Genomic DNA, 19392 nt, shown 5'->3' on the forward strand with positions numbered 1-19392 from the left:
TCTTTATGATAAGAAGTACACCTGTACACACACACACACACACACACACACACACACAGAGAGAGAGAGAGAGAGAGAGAGAGAGAGAGAGAGAGAGAGAGAGAGAGAGAGAGAGAGAGAGAGAGAGAGGGGAGAGGGAGAGAGAGAGAGAGAGAGAGAGAGAGAGAGAGAGAGAGAGAGAAGAGAATTACTGTCTCAAACCTTGCAATACTTTTCAAATGCAGGTATGATACAATTTTAAAAGTACATATTTGGGGCCTGGCATAGTGTTACACACCGTTAGTCCCATCACTTGGGGCAGGGATAGGGATGGCAGGTGGATCTTTGTGAGTTAGAGGCTAGCCTAATCTGTATATTGAGTCCCAGGATTAGGGTTATTTGGAGATACTCTTGTCTCATAAAACAAACAAACAAACAAACAAACAAACAAACAAACAAACACCAACAAGACTCATTTGGGGCTGGAGATCTGGCTTGGTGGTTGAGTGCTTGCTGTTCTAAGAGGACCCGAGTTTGGCTCCCAGTACCCACACTGGCAGCTGACAATGACCTGGGACTCCAGCTCCAGGGATCCCTTTTTTGGTCTCCAAACACACACACACACACGCATACATAAATAAAACTTAAAAAAATAAGAACATACACTCTTTTCTGAGTGAAGCTAAGGAGTGAGCCCAGGGTTCAAGTAAATGTTCTACCATGGAGCTGTACTCTCAGCCCCCAAATGTATACACTGTCAACTTGATAGGATTCACCTAGGAAGCAAACTTCTGGAGGTTCAAAGTGAGTTTTTTGATTGGGATAATTTAGGTGGAGACCCATCTTGAACATGGTGGCACCTTCCCATGGGTGGGGTCTTGGACTTAGTAAGAAGGAAAAAGTGGGCTGAGCACCTGTGTCCATCTTGCTGCTTCCTGATGGCAGATGCAATGTGACCAGCTGCCTTGAGTTCTTGCTGCATGGCACTCCACCATGACAGACTGTGCCTACGCAGTACGAGCCCCAGGCAACCCTTCCTTCCACTGCTCTTGCCAGGTGTGTATCATAGCAATAAGAACAGCAACACTGTTGAACACCTCAGAACTCAATCCTCAGGGATCTACATGGACATCTCTTGAGTACACATGGTCATCTCACACTGCTACAGGGACATGCTGTTCAAAACTCAAACCGAAGAGGTGACTCACTCAGGAGCAGCATTCCTGGTCTGTGCCTCCCTTCCTGGAATGCACACTCTACACAGAACACTGCTGGGTGGAAGGGCTCTGATTTAGGACCATTCTACTTCTATTTAGTTGCTTTCCAACAACTGAAGATCAGAGCTAGTCAAGTCTACAGCATTTGAAAGAAAAGCAAACTTTAAGGCTGTAAAATAAAGAGTACTCATGCATCCAAGGCCATTCCTTCTTACTTACCCACCACAAGTGTTCCCATCTCTCCCTGTTATCACCAGGTACCCAATACCCATCTGAAGCTGTCTTATCAAATAGTCCCCAAGGTGGGATTGATAAGCGGGAGATATCAGATTCTAATCACCAGGGTAACTTAGCTTTTGAACTTTTTTTTTTTTTGGGCAGGGTCTCATGATTTGCTTTGGCTGTCCTGGAACTTGCTGTGTAGACCAGGCTGGCCTTGAATTCACAGATCTGCCTACTTGTGCCTCCTGAAGGCTGGGATTGGAGGCCTGCACCACCATGCTTGGCCCAGCTTCTGAATTACTAATTTTTCAGAAGGTTAGTGTTCATGGCTTAACGTCCCCATCTCTCCCCTTTCCCTTTGATCTGCTATATACATACAAATACATTTAAAATATACAGTATAACCAGCCGGGTGGTGGTGGTGCACGCTTTTAATCTCAGCACTTGGGAGGCAGAGGCAGGCGTATCTGAGTTCGAGGCCAGCCTAGTCTACTAGAGCTAGTGCCAGGACAGGCCCCAAAGCTACACAGAGAACCCTGTCTCGAAAAACCAAACCAATCAACCAACCAAACAAACAAAAATCCAGTACAACCCTGGGTTCAAAAAAAAATCTGAAAATATAGTATTTAAACTGTGACAAAACATGGAACAATACTCCCCACTCTTACAGAGGCAGGACAGGCCTTTGAATTCACACAAATCATCTCTTAGTCAAATGTTCTGTGTCCTTTGGCTACATTCTTAGGATAGCTTTGCCCTGTAAAGACTTGGATGCAAGGCCTGCCCTCTCTCTCAGCAGATTGGCTTCCTCAGCACTCTGGAGAGTCTGTGTGTGCTTCAGTAAGAAGTGGCTAATGAAGAGCTTCAGGCCTTCTTGCAACATTCCCAGCTTTGGGTTGTCAGACACTCTGAAAGGGAATTGGAGACATAGATCAGGGAGGGGCTGGTCTTCCAGATCTCAGTGCCTGACAGTTCAAGCAGCAAGGCAAAACCTACTTTCAGGCTTTTGTTTTTTTGGATGATGGGATAAAACTCAAAGTCTTCCATAGGATAGGCAAGTACTCTGCTACTGAGACACCCCCACCCTGTCCCTTATTTAAGAGAATTTATTTTTAGGCAATATATTTATTGCTATACTGTCTAAGCTGGTCTCGAACTCCTCGACTCAAAGCATCCCCCTTTGCTCAGCCTCTAGAAAAGTTGTGACCACAGGAATGTCACTACACCTGGATAAAACAGTCTAGGGGGGCTTTAAATTTGGACCCTTCTGCCTCAGACTCTGAGGTGCTAGGACTACCAACATGAGCTGCTGTAACTGGTTGCACCTAGTTGCTTTTAAAGTAGGATTCTGGGTGTGGTGGTACACGTCTTTAATTCCAGCACTGGTGAGGCAGAGGCAGGCACAGACCTATGAGATCAAGGTCAGTTTAGTCTTCAAATCAAGCTCTAGGCTAGTCAGGGCTATATAGTGGGACTCTGTCCCAAAAACAAAATAAAATGAACAAATAAACAAAAAGTAAAATAAAAATTCTTTTTTTTTTTTTTTTTTTTTTTTGAGACAGAATCTTACTTTGTGTCCTGGCCTGGCTTTGAATTCACCAGGCTGGCCTTGAGCTTATAGCAATTCTTCTGCCTCGGCTTCTTAAGTTTTGGGATTACAGGTGTGAACCGAAAAGCCCAGCTTTCACTTGAACTTCTTGAAGGCTAGGGATGAGGCTCAGTGGTAGAAGCATATCCTTAGCACAGAGAGAGGCCTGAAATGTCGGCACCTCATAGGAAGAACATGAAATGAAACCCAAGGAACAGCTTAACATATGCACATGTTACAAACCACTGTTCTCTATTAGGCAAGTCTTGCAATTCTTCAATCCTGTGCATAGATATTATAATGTAGAACTCGGTCTAAAATCATGTGCTAGGCACATCCCCAGCATTATAAGCCAACAGGAGTGAAATGGGAGTAACCTCCATGCTTGCCCAAATGGCAATGTTTGCTCTTTTCTCATGTCTTATCAGGAAATACTGGGCACGTACCTTGAGAAAATTAAACCCAGGTCTTCTTCTTCTGTTTCCATCAACAGCTCAGTCAACACTTTCCGTAGGAAGTGGACTCTGGGTTTATCCAATTCACTGAACTCAACTACCTAAGGGTCAGGAGATAGGAAAACATCATCCTGCTGATTCAGTGTTCCCATGATTTGTGACAAGCTCTCTGCAACACCAACTGCTGGCAAGCACAGAGCACTGGTGGGCAAGATGGGCTGGCTCCCAGGCTGCGATCTACACGGCAACAGGGACCATAGCTACAGGGGTAACACTCCAAATCTAGGGTTACCTAGTAGAGGGGAAACAGGTATTGCCTCTGTCCTCTGAAGCAGCCACTCCTGAGTTACAACTCTGCACAGAGAGGCCAATTAGCATGCACATATGTACGTGTTTCCCAGAAAAGCACCACGACTGCAAAAAGCTTCTCAATTTTAGCAGTAGGATAAACACATGCTATACTTACACTGTGGACTTCCATAGAGGTCATTACTCAAGAGACCCAGATAGCAACACGGAGAAAACATAAACTCAAGCTGAACTTAAACGGAGCTTCACAATCTCTTCCAAACATGCGTCCCCTAACACTTTGGGCTGTTCCTCCAAAATCTTGGGCTTTTTTATTCTTTCTCTAAAGCCTCCAATCCTGCAGTGGTGGCGCATACCTTTAATCCCAGCACTTGGGAGGCAGAGGCAGGCAGATCTCTGTGAGTTTGAAGCTAGCCTGATCTACAAGGCGAGTTCCAGGACAGCCAGGCTGTTACACAGAGAAACCCTGTCTTGAAATACCAAAAAACAAAACAAAACAAAACAAAACAAACCAGCCTCCAGTTTTACCCTGAAGCTGCTTATTTTGTTTTGTGACTACTTCCAAGCCCACTTAAGAGGCATGGTCACTTTTCCTTTTCTCTTCCAGGCAGCTGCTGAGGCTTTACAGCTTATCTGTACTTTTTCCTCTTTAAAATGCTAATAAAATTGTCCATGCTCGTAACACAGAAAAAGCCGCAGAAGTACAGGGTACAGGAGGTAACTAGGCACTGCCCAGAGACTTGAGTCATGCCCACATACACTCTGCTTACAGACACTGGCACGGGAAAGGACAAGAGCATGCATAGGAACAAGGATACACACCACAGTAGAGTGGCTCCCCTGAGAAGAGCCTAGGGCACAGACAAGAACCCAGGCACAGGGTCAGGGATGTGTCTAGGGCCCTGTGATGGCTATTCTCAACTGTCAACTTGACTACACCCGGAACTAAAACTCCACCTGTGAGGAACTTTCTACTTAATATGAAATAGGAAGATCCACTTCTAACCCAGAGTTTGAGGTGGGAAGATACACCTTTAATCTGGGCCACAACTTCTGCTGGAAGCCATATAAGAACACGCAAAAAGAAAGCTTTTGCTCTTTGCCTGCTTGCCCTGCCTTGCTAGCAAGCCCATTCCTTCACTGGCATTGGAGACTACTGTTTTGGAAGATCAGCTGAGACAGCCAACCTCATGGACTACTAGATTCTTGAATTTTTTGCTCACAGTCATTGTTGGATCAGCTGAACTGCAAACTGTAAGTCATTCTAATAAATCCCCTTTATAGATTGAGAGATTTATGCTATATGTTGTTACTCTAGAGAACCCTATCATCCATAGCTGGCTCCTGCACACTTCTCACAGTCACAAGGAAATTGTCAGCAGATTATTTGGATGAAAGGCAGGAAGGACAATCCACACAGGACACTGCACTGAAGACCTGACACAGAAGGACAGAAGGATTTTCTAGGACCCTGGCAGCCCATCTTGAATCCCACCTCCTGTAACTAGGCTACCCTGTTTTCTGTACTGGTGCTTAGGTGGGAAGGGACAACCTTATGGTATTTTGCAGTGAAGATCCACAACTATGTCTTTAAAAGGAGGAGTCTGTCCTAACTAGTAGTATGTCAACTTGATACAAGTCAGGGTCATCTGAAAGGAAGGAGCCTCAGTTGAAAAAAAATGTCTCCATAAAATGGGCTGTAGAGATTGGTTCTGGAGGGCCCAGCCCACTGCAGTAGGGCCAGCTCTGGGCTTGGGGGTCTTGGGTTCTATTAGAAAGCAGGCAGAGCTGCAGTCCTCCAGGACCTCTGCATCAGCTCCTGCTTCCAGGTTCCTGTCCTGACTTCCCCTGTGATGGACTATCACCTGGAAGTCAAAGTGAAATAAACCCCTTCCTCCCCAAGCTGCTTTTGGTCATCCTGTTTATTACAGCAACACGGTGTTTATCATGGTGAACCCGAAGATAAGGTCATCTTCACTCTACGCTCCCAGCTGAGCTGGGCCGGGTTCAACATTGTATAACTAGAGCTTGGTTATTAAAAAGCCTGTAACTGGGCTGATGGGATGGCTCAGCAGGTAAGTAACTTGCCAACAACACTGATGACCTGAGCTGATTCTCAGAACACATGGGGAGGAAAGAGATAACCAATTCCTGAAAGTTGCTTTCTGAACTCAGCACATGCAAGCCCACACACATAAAATAAAACCAAAGCAAAATAAAACCAAAGGGTGGAAAAACCCCAAACAAACAAAAAAGCAAACCCTGTAACTTGACACTATTTCTCTAAGTAAATTCATATTATGTATTGATTAGATATTTTCTGTGATGGCTATGATAATGAAAACATTTTATAGCTAGGGGTGTTGGTGGCAGCACACACCTTTAATCCCAGTACTAGAGAGGCAGAGGCAGGTGGATCTCTGAATTTGAGGCCAGCCTGGTTTACAGAGTGAGTTCCAGGACGCCAGGGATACACAGAGAAACCCTGTCTGGAAAAACCAAAACCAACAACTCCCACCCCTCCCCCACCCTCCAAAAAAAAAAAAAAAAAAAAAAAAAAAAAAAGAAAGCACTCCAGAGGTTCAGTAAAGGCATTTTAAAATACACCAAATAAAAAGAATTTTACTAATTTCTTGCATTATACATACCTTTAGGATAGAAAGTGGAAGTGATTTTGTCTTCAACAAGTGTGCCACCAGATGAACCAGATTTGAGAATTTAGTGGCCGGCAAATTTTCTAAGTCCCGAAATTTGTCCCATATGCTGAACTGGAAAGTCATCTAGTTAACAGTAAAGAAGAAAACAATTAAAATGTAGCAAACCACTGGAACAACTCACTGTGAACATACCTTAAAGGCACTCTATAGTCAATAACCCAAGTCACGACTAAGAGCAACTTCCTGACACCATCACAGAAGTTCCTTTTGGTTGTAGTTTTGTCCCACATGTCAACACATGGCTTTGAAGGACGGCTGTTAGCAACAACCAGTTATTAGATACCAGTGGCCTGAAACACTAGAGTGGTATCCAGCCAGCCTGGCACAATCTTCCAGCTGTGGCAGACAAGCTGCCTTGGGATGTTCTGGGCTCTTGTTACCTTGCCCCAATGTTCTATCTTCTCCAGTGTAGGCAGGCCTGGCTGCTGGCATGGACAAGACCCACGGTGGGATAACGAGCCAGGAAGATGTACTGGCGGTCTTCTACATTACCTGGAATCTCCTTTCATAGCTGCAGAACTTGCTAGCCAGGAAAGCATAGAAAGGGTTGTAGGTTTTTTCCTGCAGGCAGCAATCCATGAGAATGTGAACAATCTCTCTCTCCTGCTGGTCCTTCAGCCCAAGCCTAAAAACAACCAGACTAAGAATGTATACTACTTTAATTTTTAGGGCAAAATCAGTCCTCCCTGTCGGGGGAGTCCAGTGGAAAGGGAGTTGGTAAAGATGATGATGGCAGTCACATACTGGTCACAACCAAGGCCTGTTCTCAGCCCCGATGGGCCTCAGTGCCCTATGATGTGACAAAATGTGTGAAGCACAGCACAGCTCCCAAGCTGTATAGTAGCTAAAAGCCAAGGACTGGTTCTTGCACACAACACAGACGACTCTCCTGTGATGCCATGAAGCCGGGTGTGGTTAAGGTCATAATGACTTTACTTTTTGGTTTTTTTTAAATTATGTTTTTAAATTTTCTATGTGTATGAGTGTTTTGCTTGCATATATGTCTGTGCATCACCTGCATGTCTACTGCCCATACGGATCAAAAGCAGACATCTGAGGCCCTATGCTGGAGTACAGACGTTTGTGAGCTACCACGTGGGCACTAGTAATCGTAGCAAGTACTCTTAAATGCTGACCCATCTCACCAGACACTTTGACTTGTTTTGTTTTGTTCTGAGACAGAGAAACTCTGTCTAACCCTGTGTAACCCTGGTTGTCCTGGAACTTACTCTGTAGACCAAGTTAAAGTTGGCCTTGAACTCAGATCCACCTGCCTCAGCTTCCTGAGCACCAGGACTAAAGGCTTTCGCCAGGTACTTTTTTGTTTTTGTATAACTTAAGGTAACAGCTGTGGTGCTGTATAACAATAACCCAACACTCGGGAAGCTGAGGTGGGGAGATTTGTGAGCTCAAGACCAGCTTGACCTATACAAGGAGACCTGTCTCAAACCTCCCAAACATCCTTCTCCCAGGTAAAACTCACAAGAAAATGCATTCTTTCCTGTGTACAGTCCTGTGAGTATGGACAGGGCCACAGGGTCAAACAACCACCACTCCAGTGGAAACACAGCTCTACAGTCCCTTTACCTCCTTCCTCCCTTTGCAGCAGGGCCCTCTTCCTGAAACACAGGCCACTACAGATGTGCTTTCTGTGCCTCTAGTTTTGCTGTGCAACATGTCAACAGTCATGAAATAGCTGTCTAAGTCTGGCTCTTGTCCCAAGTACAGAATATTTAAGACCCATCCTTGCTGTATGAGCCTTGCTACCCTGTCTCCTGCAGAACTGACTGACAAGCAACCCATGTACCTAGAGGACCCACAGTCAGTCTACCCATCAGTGGAAGAACATGCAGCCTTGGAGTTTCTGGCGATTAAAGATAACTGATTGTCTTCCTTCTTTTGAAGGGCATTAGGAGTTGAACCCACAACCTTGCACATGCCAAACAAGACCTCTACCCACTAAGCCATGTCCCTAGCCCTAGCTGACTGTCCTCTGAATCCAGGAGCTGTAGACAAAAACAGATGCTCTATGTATGATTTAGGAGAAAACAGCAACTCTGCTGCCATGTTACCCTCACACTGTCCCCAAGCAACAAACAAAACCCGACAGAAGCAGCATGCCTTTCAAGTGTATGTGGGCCACCCATTTCAGCTGCACTATAGCAATCCTTGGGGTTACATGTGTACAAGAATAGACAGTGATCAAAAAGAAAATCTGCAATGATGGAATGCTGGAGTCAAGGACCTCACACTGTTGAATTACAATCCCAGCCTGGCTAATGATTTTCATGAATACAAGTGGGGTGGGCAGGGAGTCACTGTTAAGTCTGATATGCCTTTTCTTTTGTATCCTAGCTAACATGGAAGTAAGACTGATCAGTTTTAGCTTCACAAGTGATAGGATAATAGGTTGTTCCACCATGCCCAGCAATGGTTTGAAAACACTGAAATGAACTAGAATGTTCTAGATTCCTTATGTTTTTCTGATTAAAAAAATAATGCGATGTAGAGTGACTTGAGGAGAGAGTTTATCTAGCTAACACTTTCAGGTCACAGTCTATCACTGAGGAAAGTCAGCAGGAACCACAGAGAAATGCTGCTTACTGGCTTACCCTCTGGCTTACTCATGCTAGGCTAGTTCCTTATTCAACCCAGCACCACTTGCTTGGAATGGTGCTGCCCACAGTGGACTGAGTCTCGCAGCAGTTAAGGTGGTCCCTCACGGACACATCCACAGACCAACCTGTTACACACAGTTACTCTATTGAGATTCTTTTCAGGTGATTCTAGGCCGTGTCAAGTTGACAGTTAATGCTAACTAGGCCATGAGAGAACAGTGAAGGAAATACTTTTTGGCATAAAGGACATCAGTCAGAACTGGAACATTTCCCAAAGGTCATGTGTTGAGGGCTTGGTCCCTACCCCATGGTGTTACTGGAAGTGAAGGAACTTTGAGAAGGCCCAGTGGAAGGGAAGTTAGGTCACTGGGGACATGCCCTTCAAGGGAATGCAGGGTAGCTAGATCTTCTCTCTGCTTCCCAGTTTCCATGAAATAAGCAGGTCTTTTCTACCCACGTTTCTGCAATGATGTACTGTCCCACCACTACCCAGAGCAACAGGGTCAGAGAACCATGGACTGAAACTATAAGCCCAAATAACTTTTCCTCCTTCAGGTTGATTTTCTCAGGCATTCTATCACAGAGACAGAAAGTTGACTGTGGGAGCCCACATGTGACTCAGTTTCCATTTGGAGTCAACTCTGACTTAAAAGTCATTTGAGTTCAAGCTTGCCTGCCCTGCCTGCATCCTTGAGGGCTGTGAGAAAGTTCTGATTAAGTCCATGGGAAAGAGCATTTTGCCCAATGAGAAAGAATACATTATCGAACACAGGCTGGTGAATGCCAGTTGAGGGCACATCCAGATAGAAGAAACTGCTTGCTCAAGAACAGGAATCTGAAGGTCTGTGCTGTGCTTTGTTCTGCTTTTGTGTATAAGCAGGCTCTGAAATAAACCCAGGGCTGTGCAGAGTAAGCTGGCAGTCTCCCGAATCTACCTTATGTTTTCTGTCTCAGTTTCTCTCGGTCTAACAGTTCTTTAGCCACAGCGCCCCCTTCCAGGTACCCTGGTTGACTCTGTTAGAGCAGGCTCCGACAACTGACTAGCAATGGGCAACTTGGACCCTTTGACTGGACAGGATAATCCTTCTTTAACAAAGTCTCTCAGAGACAGAAACTGACTGAGGGACTCAGTGCTGCCTACATTCAGCAAACAGCAAGGTCGCAGAAGCATAAGCAAGCTCAAGGTTTCCATATCAACAAGGCCCAGTTCAGAAAACCCAATCATCAGACTTGCACTTATTTCTAAGTTTGAACCAGATTAAGGAAGGATTTAACATTCAACTGTTTAGACTCTTTGTAAAATTTACAACTAATTAAAGGAACTATATTGTAAGCTTTATATTACGAGTCAGAAAGATAGAGATAATAATTCCCGACAAGCAACAACCCCGACAATCAAGTGGCTGGTTACTTAAACACTGCCAATCAAGCTCTCACCTGATGCTGCACATACCACTTGCAAGGGTGCACTAGTAGGGGTCAATGACTCATGAGCTTCTCAGGGAACCCAGATACCCAGATGAGAGGTTCAGATTAGCCAAAAGCTGAACCTAGATCTATGTACAGTATGTCTATTAAATAACAGATCAAAATGCTCACACCAATGCTTACTTCAGCAGCTTCTCAAAAGCATCCAGGAAGTCCTCACTTGTCATGATAGTACAGAATATGCTCCTCCTGACATCAGTGTTCATTCTCTGTTTCCTTGCAAGCTCCAGGATCTTGGAGCTCACCTGAAAAGAAAGTGGTCAGTGTCCAGACCCTCCCATCATCCTGATGGAAGAAGTTTCCTCAGAAACAGGACACTGTTCCTTAGCATAGCACGTTTCTAAACCTGAATTTCTAAAGTGTAACATACACATTTGAGCACATAAGGGAGAAAAGCTCAGTGGGAGCCTTCTCAGGAGGTGGATTTGCTCTGTGGATCAGATCTGTGTATCAAATGAAGATCAAGTTCAGATACAAGCTGCTGCCGGAGTCTGGAAGTAAGACCAAGGTCCCCAGCAAGGAAAGACAAAGGAAATCAGAGTCACAATTTGAATCCAAAGTAGGGACTGGAACCTACACCTCCTGGGAACAGCATGTGCCCCAGTTCCGACAACAGCTCCTCTCTGCTGAGTTTCATCTTTACCCCTTTCTCATCACACTCAGTTTCTAGATTTTATTTAAATTGGGTCTTGGAATTTTTTTTTTCATTTTTGGTTTTTTGAGAGAGGGTTTCAATGTGTAGACCAGACTGTCCACAAATTCAGAGATCCCCTGCCTCTGCCTCCTGAGTGCTGAGATTAAAGGTGTGTGCCACCACCACCCAGTGGGTGTTGGAATTTATAAAAATTCTTAGAAGCAGAGAAACTGAATTAATCATATGCTGAGAAGAGCTACTTCTATGAGGCATCCTGATAAGCCTGTGTGGTATACTTCATGAATACTCAGGAATAACAGGGAGCTACTTTAGGCAGAGTAGACTTTTAACACAGCAGGCTAGGCAGCCACTGGGGTCTTCATACCGTTCCTGCAGGCGGCTTCTGTAAGAGCGTTTGATGACTGTTGTCGATCATTGGGGTCCCACTCCATGCAGACCCCACAATCCACCAGCGACCAGTCTGTTCTGCATTTAAGATGCCATCCCAGGAGATTCGAAGCTGAGTTTCAGAACCTGAGCCAGCATTGCGTACCTGATTAAAAAAAAAGGCTTCATGAAGAGCTTTGGCTGGCTCACACTCTGAACCTCTCTTATGCTTTGTTTGAAAAAGGCAGTTTGGGTGTATGACTATGGCAATGAATCATGGACAACTGGAACAGTTAGTCTGTTTGGAAAAATGTCAGAAAGAGCCGTCAACTCTTCGTGTTCTGTTTGTGAAGTCTATGGATCCATTATCCAAATGTGTGTGACCTGGGCTCTGCAACAATGACTATGTTAGAATGCCCACAGTAACCATCTCACGCTGTATGGCAAGACCACAGGTTGGACACCTCAGGAGACTCAGACTGGGCACTCAACCAACTTGATGATTCCTGTGCATGGAGGTTCCACAATCTCACTACAGATTACAGTTTTTAAGACTTGTGCTGGGCATAGCATGATCACTGTTCACAATGAGTCTATGATAGCATGGAGACTTAGGACAAACCAGAATAGGGTGTCACTCACCAGAGCTCTCTGTAACTTCCTTAGTTTCTCCACAGGCTGAGGATCATAGCCAGGGATTTTACGCATGTCATTGTTCTTCAGGGCCAGCATTGTCTCCAACATGAACCGCACCTTAAAGGAAAAGGAAAAGGACCCGAAGGCATCATTTAACAGCCACTGAGGATTCCACATGGTGAGAAACACATCATGGCTGAAGCACATGGTCACCACTGATGAGAACACTGAGAGTCTGGAGGCAGTCTGTGATACCTCTAACAGTTCATTCAGTGATAGAGTTCATTAAAATAGACATGTCTCACTATCTGGTGGCCTTCTCTCCTGCACCCCCACAACCCCAGCCCTGGTGTGAGGGTGACCAGAATCCTTCCTTGCAAACCCTTCTTCAAGACTTTATCTAGATGTCAAGTTGAATATTCAGAAGCTGTCACCTTCCCTTCCAGCCTCAGATCTCCTCCTGTATGTCCTACGGGGTGACCCCAAATTCCCATCCCATGTCCTTGCTCCTCCAAAGTCACTTACTTCTGATTCCCAAGGTGACACCCACTGCCACCACCCTCACACATGCTACTTTTGTTTAGAGATTCCTGAAACCTTCCCCCTGCTCTGGTCATCTCTCATCTTTCCTACACTGGGATCAAAGTCGTCATCAGAGTAGAACATCTGTCAATAACTATCTGCTCAGATTTTCCTCCACCAAGAGAAAATCCTGGCTCCCTGGGCCTTCTCTTTCCTAGTCAGACCCCCCAGGTTCCCACACTGATGCTCTTCAACAGGTCACATCTGGGCTTCTCAGGTGCTGTCCTAACCCCTCAGATGGGGTGAGAGCCTTGAGCCCATTTTACAAAGGAAACTGGCAAGATTAAGCCTCTGCCGCTGACACCCAAGCGTGGGAAAGAGCTTCTGAGAGGGCAAACAAACCATTTATAATCATAAAATATGTATGAGTTCTTAATGAAGAAACAAGGTTCAAATAAGGCGTGGTGGTATACACCCGTAATCCCAGCACTCAGAAGAGTATCCATCACTGTAGGCTGCTCAGCCCCAAAATAATCACTCAGAAACTATATTATTTGCAATACTGTTTGGCCACTAGCTTAAGCGTATTTCTAGCTAGCCCTTACCCATTTCCATTATCTTATATTTTACCACAAGGCTCATGGCCTACTGGCAAAGTTCCAGCCGGCAGTTTGTTTCTTTCCCTCTGGCGGCTACGTGGTGTCTCGTCTCCACCTTTTTTCTCTCAGAATTCAGTTTAGTTTTCCCCACCTAGCTCTATTCTGCCTTGCTATAGGCCCAAAGCAGCTTCTTTATTCATTAACCAATAAGAGCAACATATGTACAGAACGACTTCCCACACCAGATCATGAGCCTGAGGCCAGCTTGGGTTCCATACTGAGACTTCATCTCAAAAAAACCCAAGGAAACGAAAGCAGATCCCTCAAAACCAAGGTCAGTCTGCAGACTAAAGAAAAAGTCAGAGTACTAGGTAAGGCAGAAGAGAACAAGGAGCAGTAGGGCATGAACTAGTGTTCTGCCAGCTACTCATTTACGCTCTATGTACTTCAGGGACACTCAGCAGGTCAAGTGGCACTCCTACCCTGTTCTGGTCCTGAAACATGCTGCCTGCCCCACTGGCCTTGGCCTGGGCTTCTGTGATCAGCTCCTTAAGTGACAGGGCGTCATCTTTTCTCAATGCAAAGCCCACATTTTTCAGCATCAGCAGGATCAGCTCAATGTCTTTTTCCGTAAAAGTTCCAACAAGCTTCTTCAAAATGTCAAAGATGAGGAGAGACTGTACCACGTGGAAGTTGTACAAATGTGCAATCATGGTAAACAGGTTGTCTAGTTCTTTCCCCTCACCTCCATCTTTATAGACATCATCAAACTTCTTCACCACAGCCTCAAGGAAGCAAGCACCAACCTGAAGGAGATGGAAGAAATGTCATCATGGATCCTGTCTGTCAAACTGCACAAATACCCGCAAAATACACACGAATACAGGTGGGACAGGAACTCCAGCAGGGGAGCTGGTAACTAAGAATGCAGACTTCAGTAACTCAGTCTTCACATACTGATGAAAAGATTCTAGATAACAAATACAGTACTGAGTGCTTGCCTCAGCACAGAAACCTTTTCTATAAAAATACTCTCATGTGTTTAGAATCATCAAAGAAGTGGTGGCTTCCCTTGGAGTCACTGTAGCTCCCTAGAAAAATTCCTTTAAGAAGTGATAGCAAGATGGCTCTGCTTATATAAAGGAGCTTGCTTGCCACCCGATGACCTGAGTCTGGTATCAGAATACATGCAAGGGTGATAGCCAGGGGAGAGCAGTAGGCCAAGAACTAGCAGATGCTTGATGAAGCTGTTCTTTTGCTGTTCTGGAACATCTTTTACAATTCATAAGTGTATGCTGGGGAAGGCCAGGATTTCAACTTGTGGTGGTTCTGAACAAAGGCAGTGAAGGTAGAAATGGCAGCAACCCTGCAGCTGGTGGTGTCAATCTGTGACTACTTTCTCCTGCAGGCTATCCAGCTGGGAGAGGAGTAAGGCAGCTGTGATATATGGGCAAGAAAGCGCTGCTGCTCACAGTGATGTGGGGCAGACTGGCAGCGTAGGCACCACTGAGTGTGATTCCCAGCATTTGGTCTGGATCTCTAGGAACTACACAGGGATGGGTAGGTTGTGGGCTGCTGGTCAAAATCTGTTTCAATGTCAGCTGGCCCAGTGCATATTTATGTTAAAATTCACATCAGGTAAGACATGTGGATGTACAAAGGCAGATGAGATCCACATATAGCTCAGAGTGTAATGGGCAACTACACACAGGATTGCTAGACTGCTAAACAACGAAGCTAGAAAGACTGGCAATACTGACTTCTGGAGGCCCAAACTAAAGGCCTGAGGCTTGATTCCCAGCTCAGGTCTTCTCACCGAAGAGACTGAAGCACATCCTCTCCTAATAGTCCTACCATCCTACACTCACGTAGAATGTTAGCAGGGTCACAAGAAGCATAGAGACACTAACTCAGGTATGTTTTCAGCACACAATTAGGTCCAATTATGTAACCATCTAAATTTTAAATTCTATTAATGTTTTTAAAATTAAAGATACTGGTATAACGAAGAAATAGGAAAAAAAAAACTCACACCGCCAACACTGATTCTGATATGTGAATTTTAGCACAAACCTGCAAAGGCCTGAATGTTAACTGACTGACAGAAGGCCCCAGTAGCTGAGAAGACCCTTTCTTATTTTTCCCTCCCATGAGCTCCTGGGAGGTTTTTCTCAGCACAGTTCAATGGGAACCAGCATCCTGAAAAGGCAGCATATCTGGCACCAGCTTGAGCGGATGCCATTAGCTAAAGTACTAAATGACTTCCCCTTGAACAAGTCATCGCATTGTTCTGCACGCTATTAGCAAAGGTTTAAATGGGAAGCAGGACCGATAATTTCAGGTTTTCAAATCAAGTAAATTCCTGATGTGCTGCGGTGGTTATATCTATGACTTTTAAAATAACTCACAGAAATGCCGTCTGCACTCAAATCACTTTGATTAAGTCTGCTGAACTGTCCCCGTGTGGAGTAGGATGGGGGAGGCACCACAGCAGCCACAGAACAGTGTCAATTACTGTGATTATGGGGCACCAGGAAAGCTGTCCAGGGTGTCCATTACACTTTGTAATAGCAAGAAAATGGACTCGGGCTTCGCATGTGGAAATAAGCACACCCTTGCAGGGGGTGGGGGGGGAGCACTACTGAAGCACAAGTCACAAGACGGCCAATGTAGACCTTGCAGAACAGGGCTTCTGAGGGAGTTAGGCCAATCTCTCCTCTGTCCCGAGCTTCCCGAACTCACTGACTCCACATGGAATACTATCCCAGATGGCACAGGCGTACCTCTATCCCAACCGTGTGGTGAAGGATGCTGACTAAGAGGACATGCTCCATCATCAGTCTGCTGGGCATGGCCGAGGCAGTGACACAGGCATCCATGAGGGTAGCAGTCAGGGTGTCGTTCATGTGCTTCCTGCTGTGGGTCATGTACAGCTCCTCCAGCTGCCCACTTATAGATACCATGTTTGGCTCGCTCAGCCTGCAGTGAAGTATGAGCAGTGTTACTGATACATTCTGTTTTATGGATATTATATGACCCAAAAACCACCCTAACTTTGCTACAAAAACCTGGTGCATACTGCTCTTAACACACTCTAGAATCCTGAAATAATGAAACCATGTTTTAGCGGTGCACAGCCACTGAATCATACCCTAGGGTCCTCTCTACGTCTGTACATATGCCCACAGGTGGCCTGATCTACTATCCCCCAGAGGCAGTGATCATGCCTAGGTGGTGAGTTAAAAACAAATTAACAAACAAAAAAACCACGAACTCACTCATCTCTTATGTGACACAGACACACCCTGTGTACCTGTGCTTACTACTGAACCAGCTGACCAAACAACAGGGAGTGGTGGAAGTACAGAAAGTAGAGGTGTGAGCGCTGTGTCAGTTTCATTGAGACAGGGTCTCACGTATCCAAAGCTGGTTTCAAACTGCCTGTCTAGACAAGGATGATCCCGAACTTCTGATCCTCTGACATGTACCTGCAGAGTTCTGGGATTACAGACTTTACAGACATGTACCACTATGCCTGGCTTATGTGGCCTGGCAAGCTAGGGCTTTACGCTTTGTGCATGTTAGATGAATACTCTACCAACTTAGCCACATCCCCATTTCTCTCTCTGTTTTGTTTTTAACTGTAATACAGGCTGGGGGTGATCCCTCTAAGGACCACTCTCCCCACCTCCCTGTCTTTGTAACTCCCAGTCATCTATAATAACAGGTTAAGCAACAAAAGGACAATATATATATTTGAAACCTGACAAAATTAGATGAGGTGCTAGAGGCCAGGACAGTGGTCATCTTTAGAGGGCTTGGAAGAGGGACCCAAATGAGGCCAAGTGAGGGACATGACAAACGATTCTGATCCACGGGTTAAGTCTAGACAGCCAATAGGGAAAGGTAAGTGACAAATCCCCACCCACGTGGCTTCCGATGAACCCTCTGATGTTTTATTCTTAAAATGAACAACAGAAAATGACGACGCAAATGGCGATGGAGGGTCCTGGTCACCACCAGTGACTTCAGCCGGGCCGTTCCTGGGATGACACAGAAAGAACCCTTACCTTTCTCTTCCTGCTTCCCAGAATGACCCGTGGGAGGTCTTCAAACACGGAAAGGGCAATACCAAACAGCTGAGCATCCTACCTCTTCAAGAGTGGTCCAGTTATCTCACACCAAGAACAAGGATCCAAAACACTGTCTAGTCCTAGCTCCATCGCTCGCTTTTTAGATGGTTTCTACAGCTAACTGATAATATGCCATCACTGTATAAGGTCACCTGTTAATGAGGCCTTTAACGTGTTTCTTGAGCCTTTCCAGCTCTTCTTTCTTGTGGACATCCCCTGCTTCCTCGCCCCGCAACCGCGGCGGGATGTACTTTTCACCACTTTCAACACAGTGCCTTTCCTTGAAGACAGAAACGAAATCGCAAAAAAATTTACAGTCGACAAACTTAGTATTTTTCCTCTTTACTCAAACACCACCCCGCCTCCTGAGGACTTGGAGCAGCTATCATTCCAGGACACGGCTGCTCAACAGAGACGCTCTACTGAGCGAATGCCTGGAATGGCCTGGGTTGGCCTTTCCCTGGGCAGGCTGTGGCTGTCATTGTGTCCCCTGCCCCCTCACCCCGTCTGGAATGACAGCCCAGAGGGCCTTACACATTGTTGGCGCCATACCTCATGTTCTGTGTCGTCTTCCGAAGAACTTTCGCTCTTTTCAACGGCCTCTGCAAAACGGACTCTCTTATTCCCTTTATTTTCTAGCGTCCCACCCTCTGCTTCTTCCTCCCTGTGCGAGTTTACATCGTTCTGATCCTCCGAGTATGAATCCTCCTCACTTTCCTCGGAACTGTTCTCTAGGTCACTCTCCAGTGCCTGTTCAGTCTCCGCCTTGGCTTCCTCCTCCTCCTCTCCGCTGCTTTCGTACAGGCCACCGCCTCTCCCGCATTCCAGGGCCCCCAGAATGTAATCTAGTCCGTCGCGCGCGAAGCTGAGCGGCACCGAGCTGCCGTTGCCCTTCTTCTTGCGCTTGTTCAGGCCGAGGCATCGCTCCAGCTTTCGGATCTCTCGGTCCTCCTCCTCGTTGGCCGCTAGAAGTGCCCGCTTCCGGGCGGCAGAGGTGGCGGGACCGGGTTTCCCGGGGCCACCTTTCGCCTTGGCCTTAGGTGACACCGCCGTAGCAGGAGAAGAGGAAGTCTTAACCTTATTCTGGGTCGTGGCGGCCTTAATGTTAGCGGAGGAAGCCTTGGCCTTGGTGGGGTTCGCTGTGGCCGTGGCAGGGGTCGGTTGTGAGTCAGAGGGCGGTGGAGCTTCCCGGCCGCCGGTAAGACCGACATTACCCTTTCGGTCCCCGGGGCCCACCGTCCTCTGCAGGCGCCGCACTTTCCTCAGGTGTCGTTTCTCCTTACGAAGCTCCTTGCGGCTCTTTCGCCCTCCGAGCCGGGAGTGCGGCACAGCGCCGCGGGCCTCGCAGCCCTCGAGGGCCTCGCTCTCGGAGGTAGCCCGCACGAAGTTCTCCACTGCCAACCGCATCCGCTTCAGGGCCCCCTCCCCACCACCCGGACCGCGGCGACCGCCGCTACGCTTAGGGCGGACCGCGCGCGAGTGCGCTCCGCCACGGCGTGCGGCACCCATGCCAGAAGATAAGGCTAACTTCCGGGATGCCCAGCTGCGCGACTTCCGCTAGGGGCGGAACTTCCGGACGAGCGCTTCTGTGAAACTAAAAAGTTGGGATGGAAGGGCGGTGCCCTCTGTTGGCCGGAGGGCGGCAGTCACAGACACTAACAGAGTCTTTGAAAACTGAAGCTCCGAGTTTGAGGCAGACAGTCTGGGATACACAGAAAAACCCTGACTTGAAAAGACAGAAAGACAGAAGGAAAGGAAGAAAGAAGGGAGGGAGGGAAAGAGAGGGAGAAAAAAAGAAAGAAAAAGAAAGAAAGAAAGAAAGGAAGGAAGGAAGGAAGGAAGGAAGGAAGAAAGAAAGAAAGAAAGAAAGAAAGAAAGGAAGAAAGAA

General features: G+C 46.4%; 1 protein-coding gene across 1 annotated transcript; it reads right to left on the reverse strand.

Moving 5' to 3' along the window:
* Positions 1-1927: 1927 nt before the first annotated feature.
* Positions 1928-19031, reverse strand: Nom1 (nucleolar protein with MIF4G domain 1). Its single transcript, XM_038320510.1, has 11 exons — positions 18057-19031; positions 17657-17784; positions 16155-16350; positions 13854-14177; positions 12257-12367; positions 11613-11780; positions 10717-10838; positions 6980-7112; positions 6419-6550; positions 3453-3562; positions 1928-2326 (listed from the first exon to the last, which is right to left on the reverse strand). Exons 1-11 carry the CDS (start codon positions 19011-19013, stop codon positions 2152-2154), a joined length of 2556 nt encoding a protein of 851 aa, XP_038176438.1. The 5' UTR covers positions 19014-19031; the 3' UTR covers positions 1928-2151.
* Between the last annotated feature and the right edge of the window lie 361 nt (positions 19032-19392).

Source organism: Arvicola amphibius, chromosome 2, assembly GCF_903992535.2.
Source record: "Arvicola amphibius chromosome 2, mArvAmp1.2, whole genome shotgun sequence".
Lineage (NCBI taxonomy): Eukaryota > Metazoa > Chordata > Mammalia > Rodentia > Cricetidae > Arvicola > Arvicola amphibius.

Coding starts and splice junctions, on each gene's coding strand:
- Nom1 (XM_038320510.1), bottom strand. CDS start 19,013: ATGGGTGCCGCACGCCGTGGCGGAGCGCACTCGCGCGCGGTCCGCCCT. Junction 14,178..16,154: donor ACCACACGGTTGGGATAGAG/GTACGCCTGTGC, acceptor CATCTCCTTCAG/GTTGGTGCTTGCTTCCTTGA. Junction 7,113..10,716: donor GCTTTTGAGAAGCTGCTGAA/GTAAGCATTGGT, acceptor GGTTGTTTTTAG/GCTTGGGCTGAAGGACCAGC.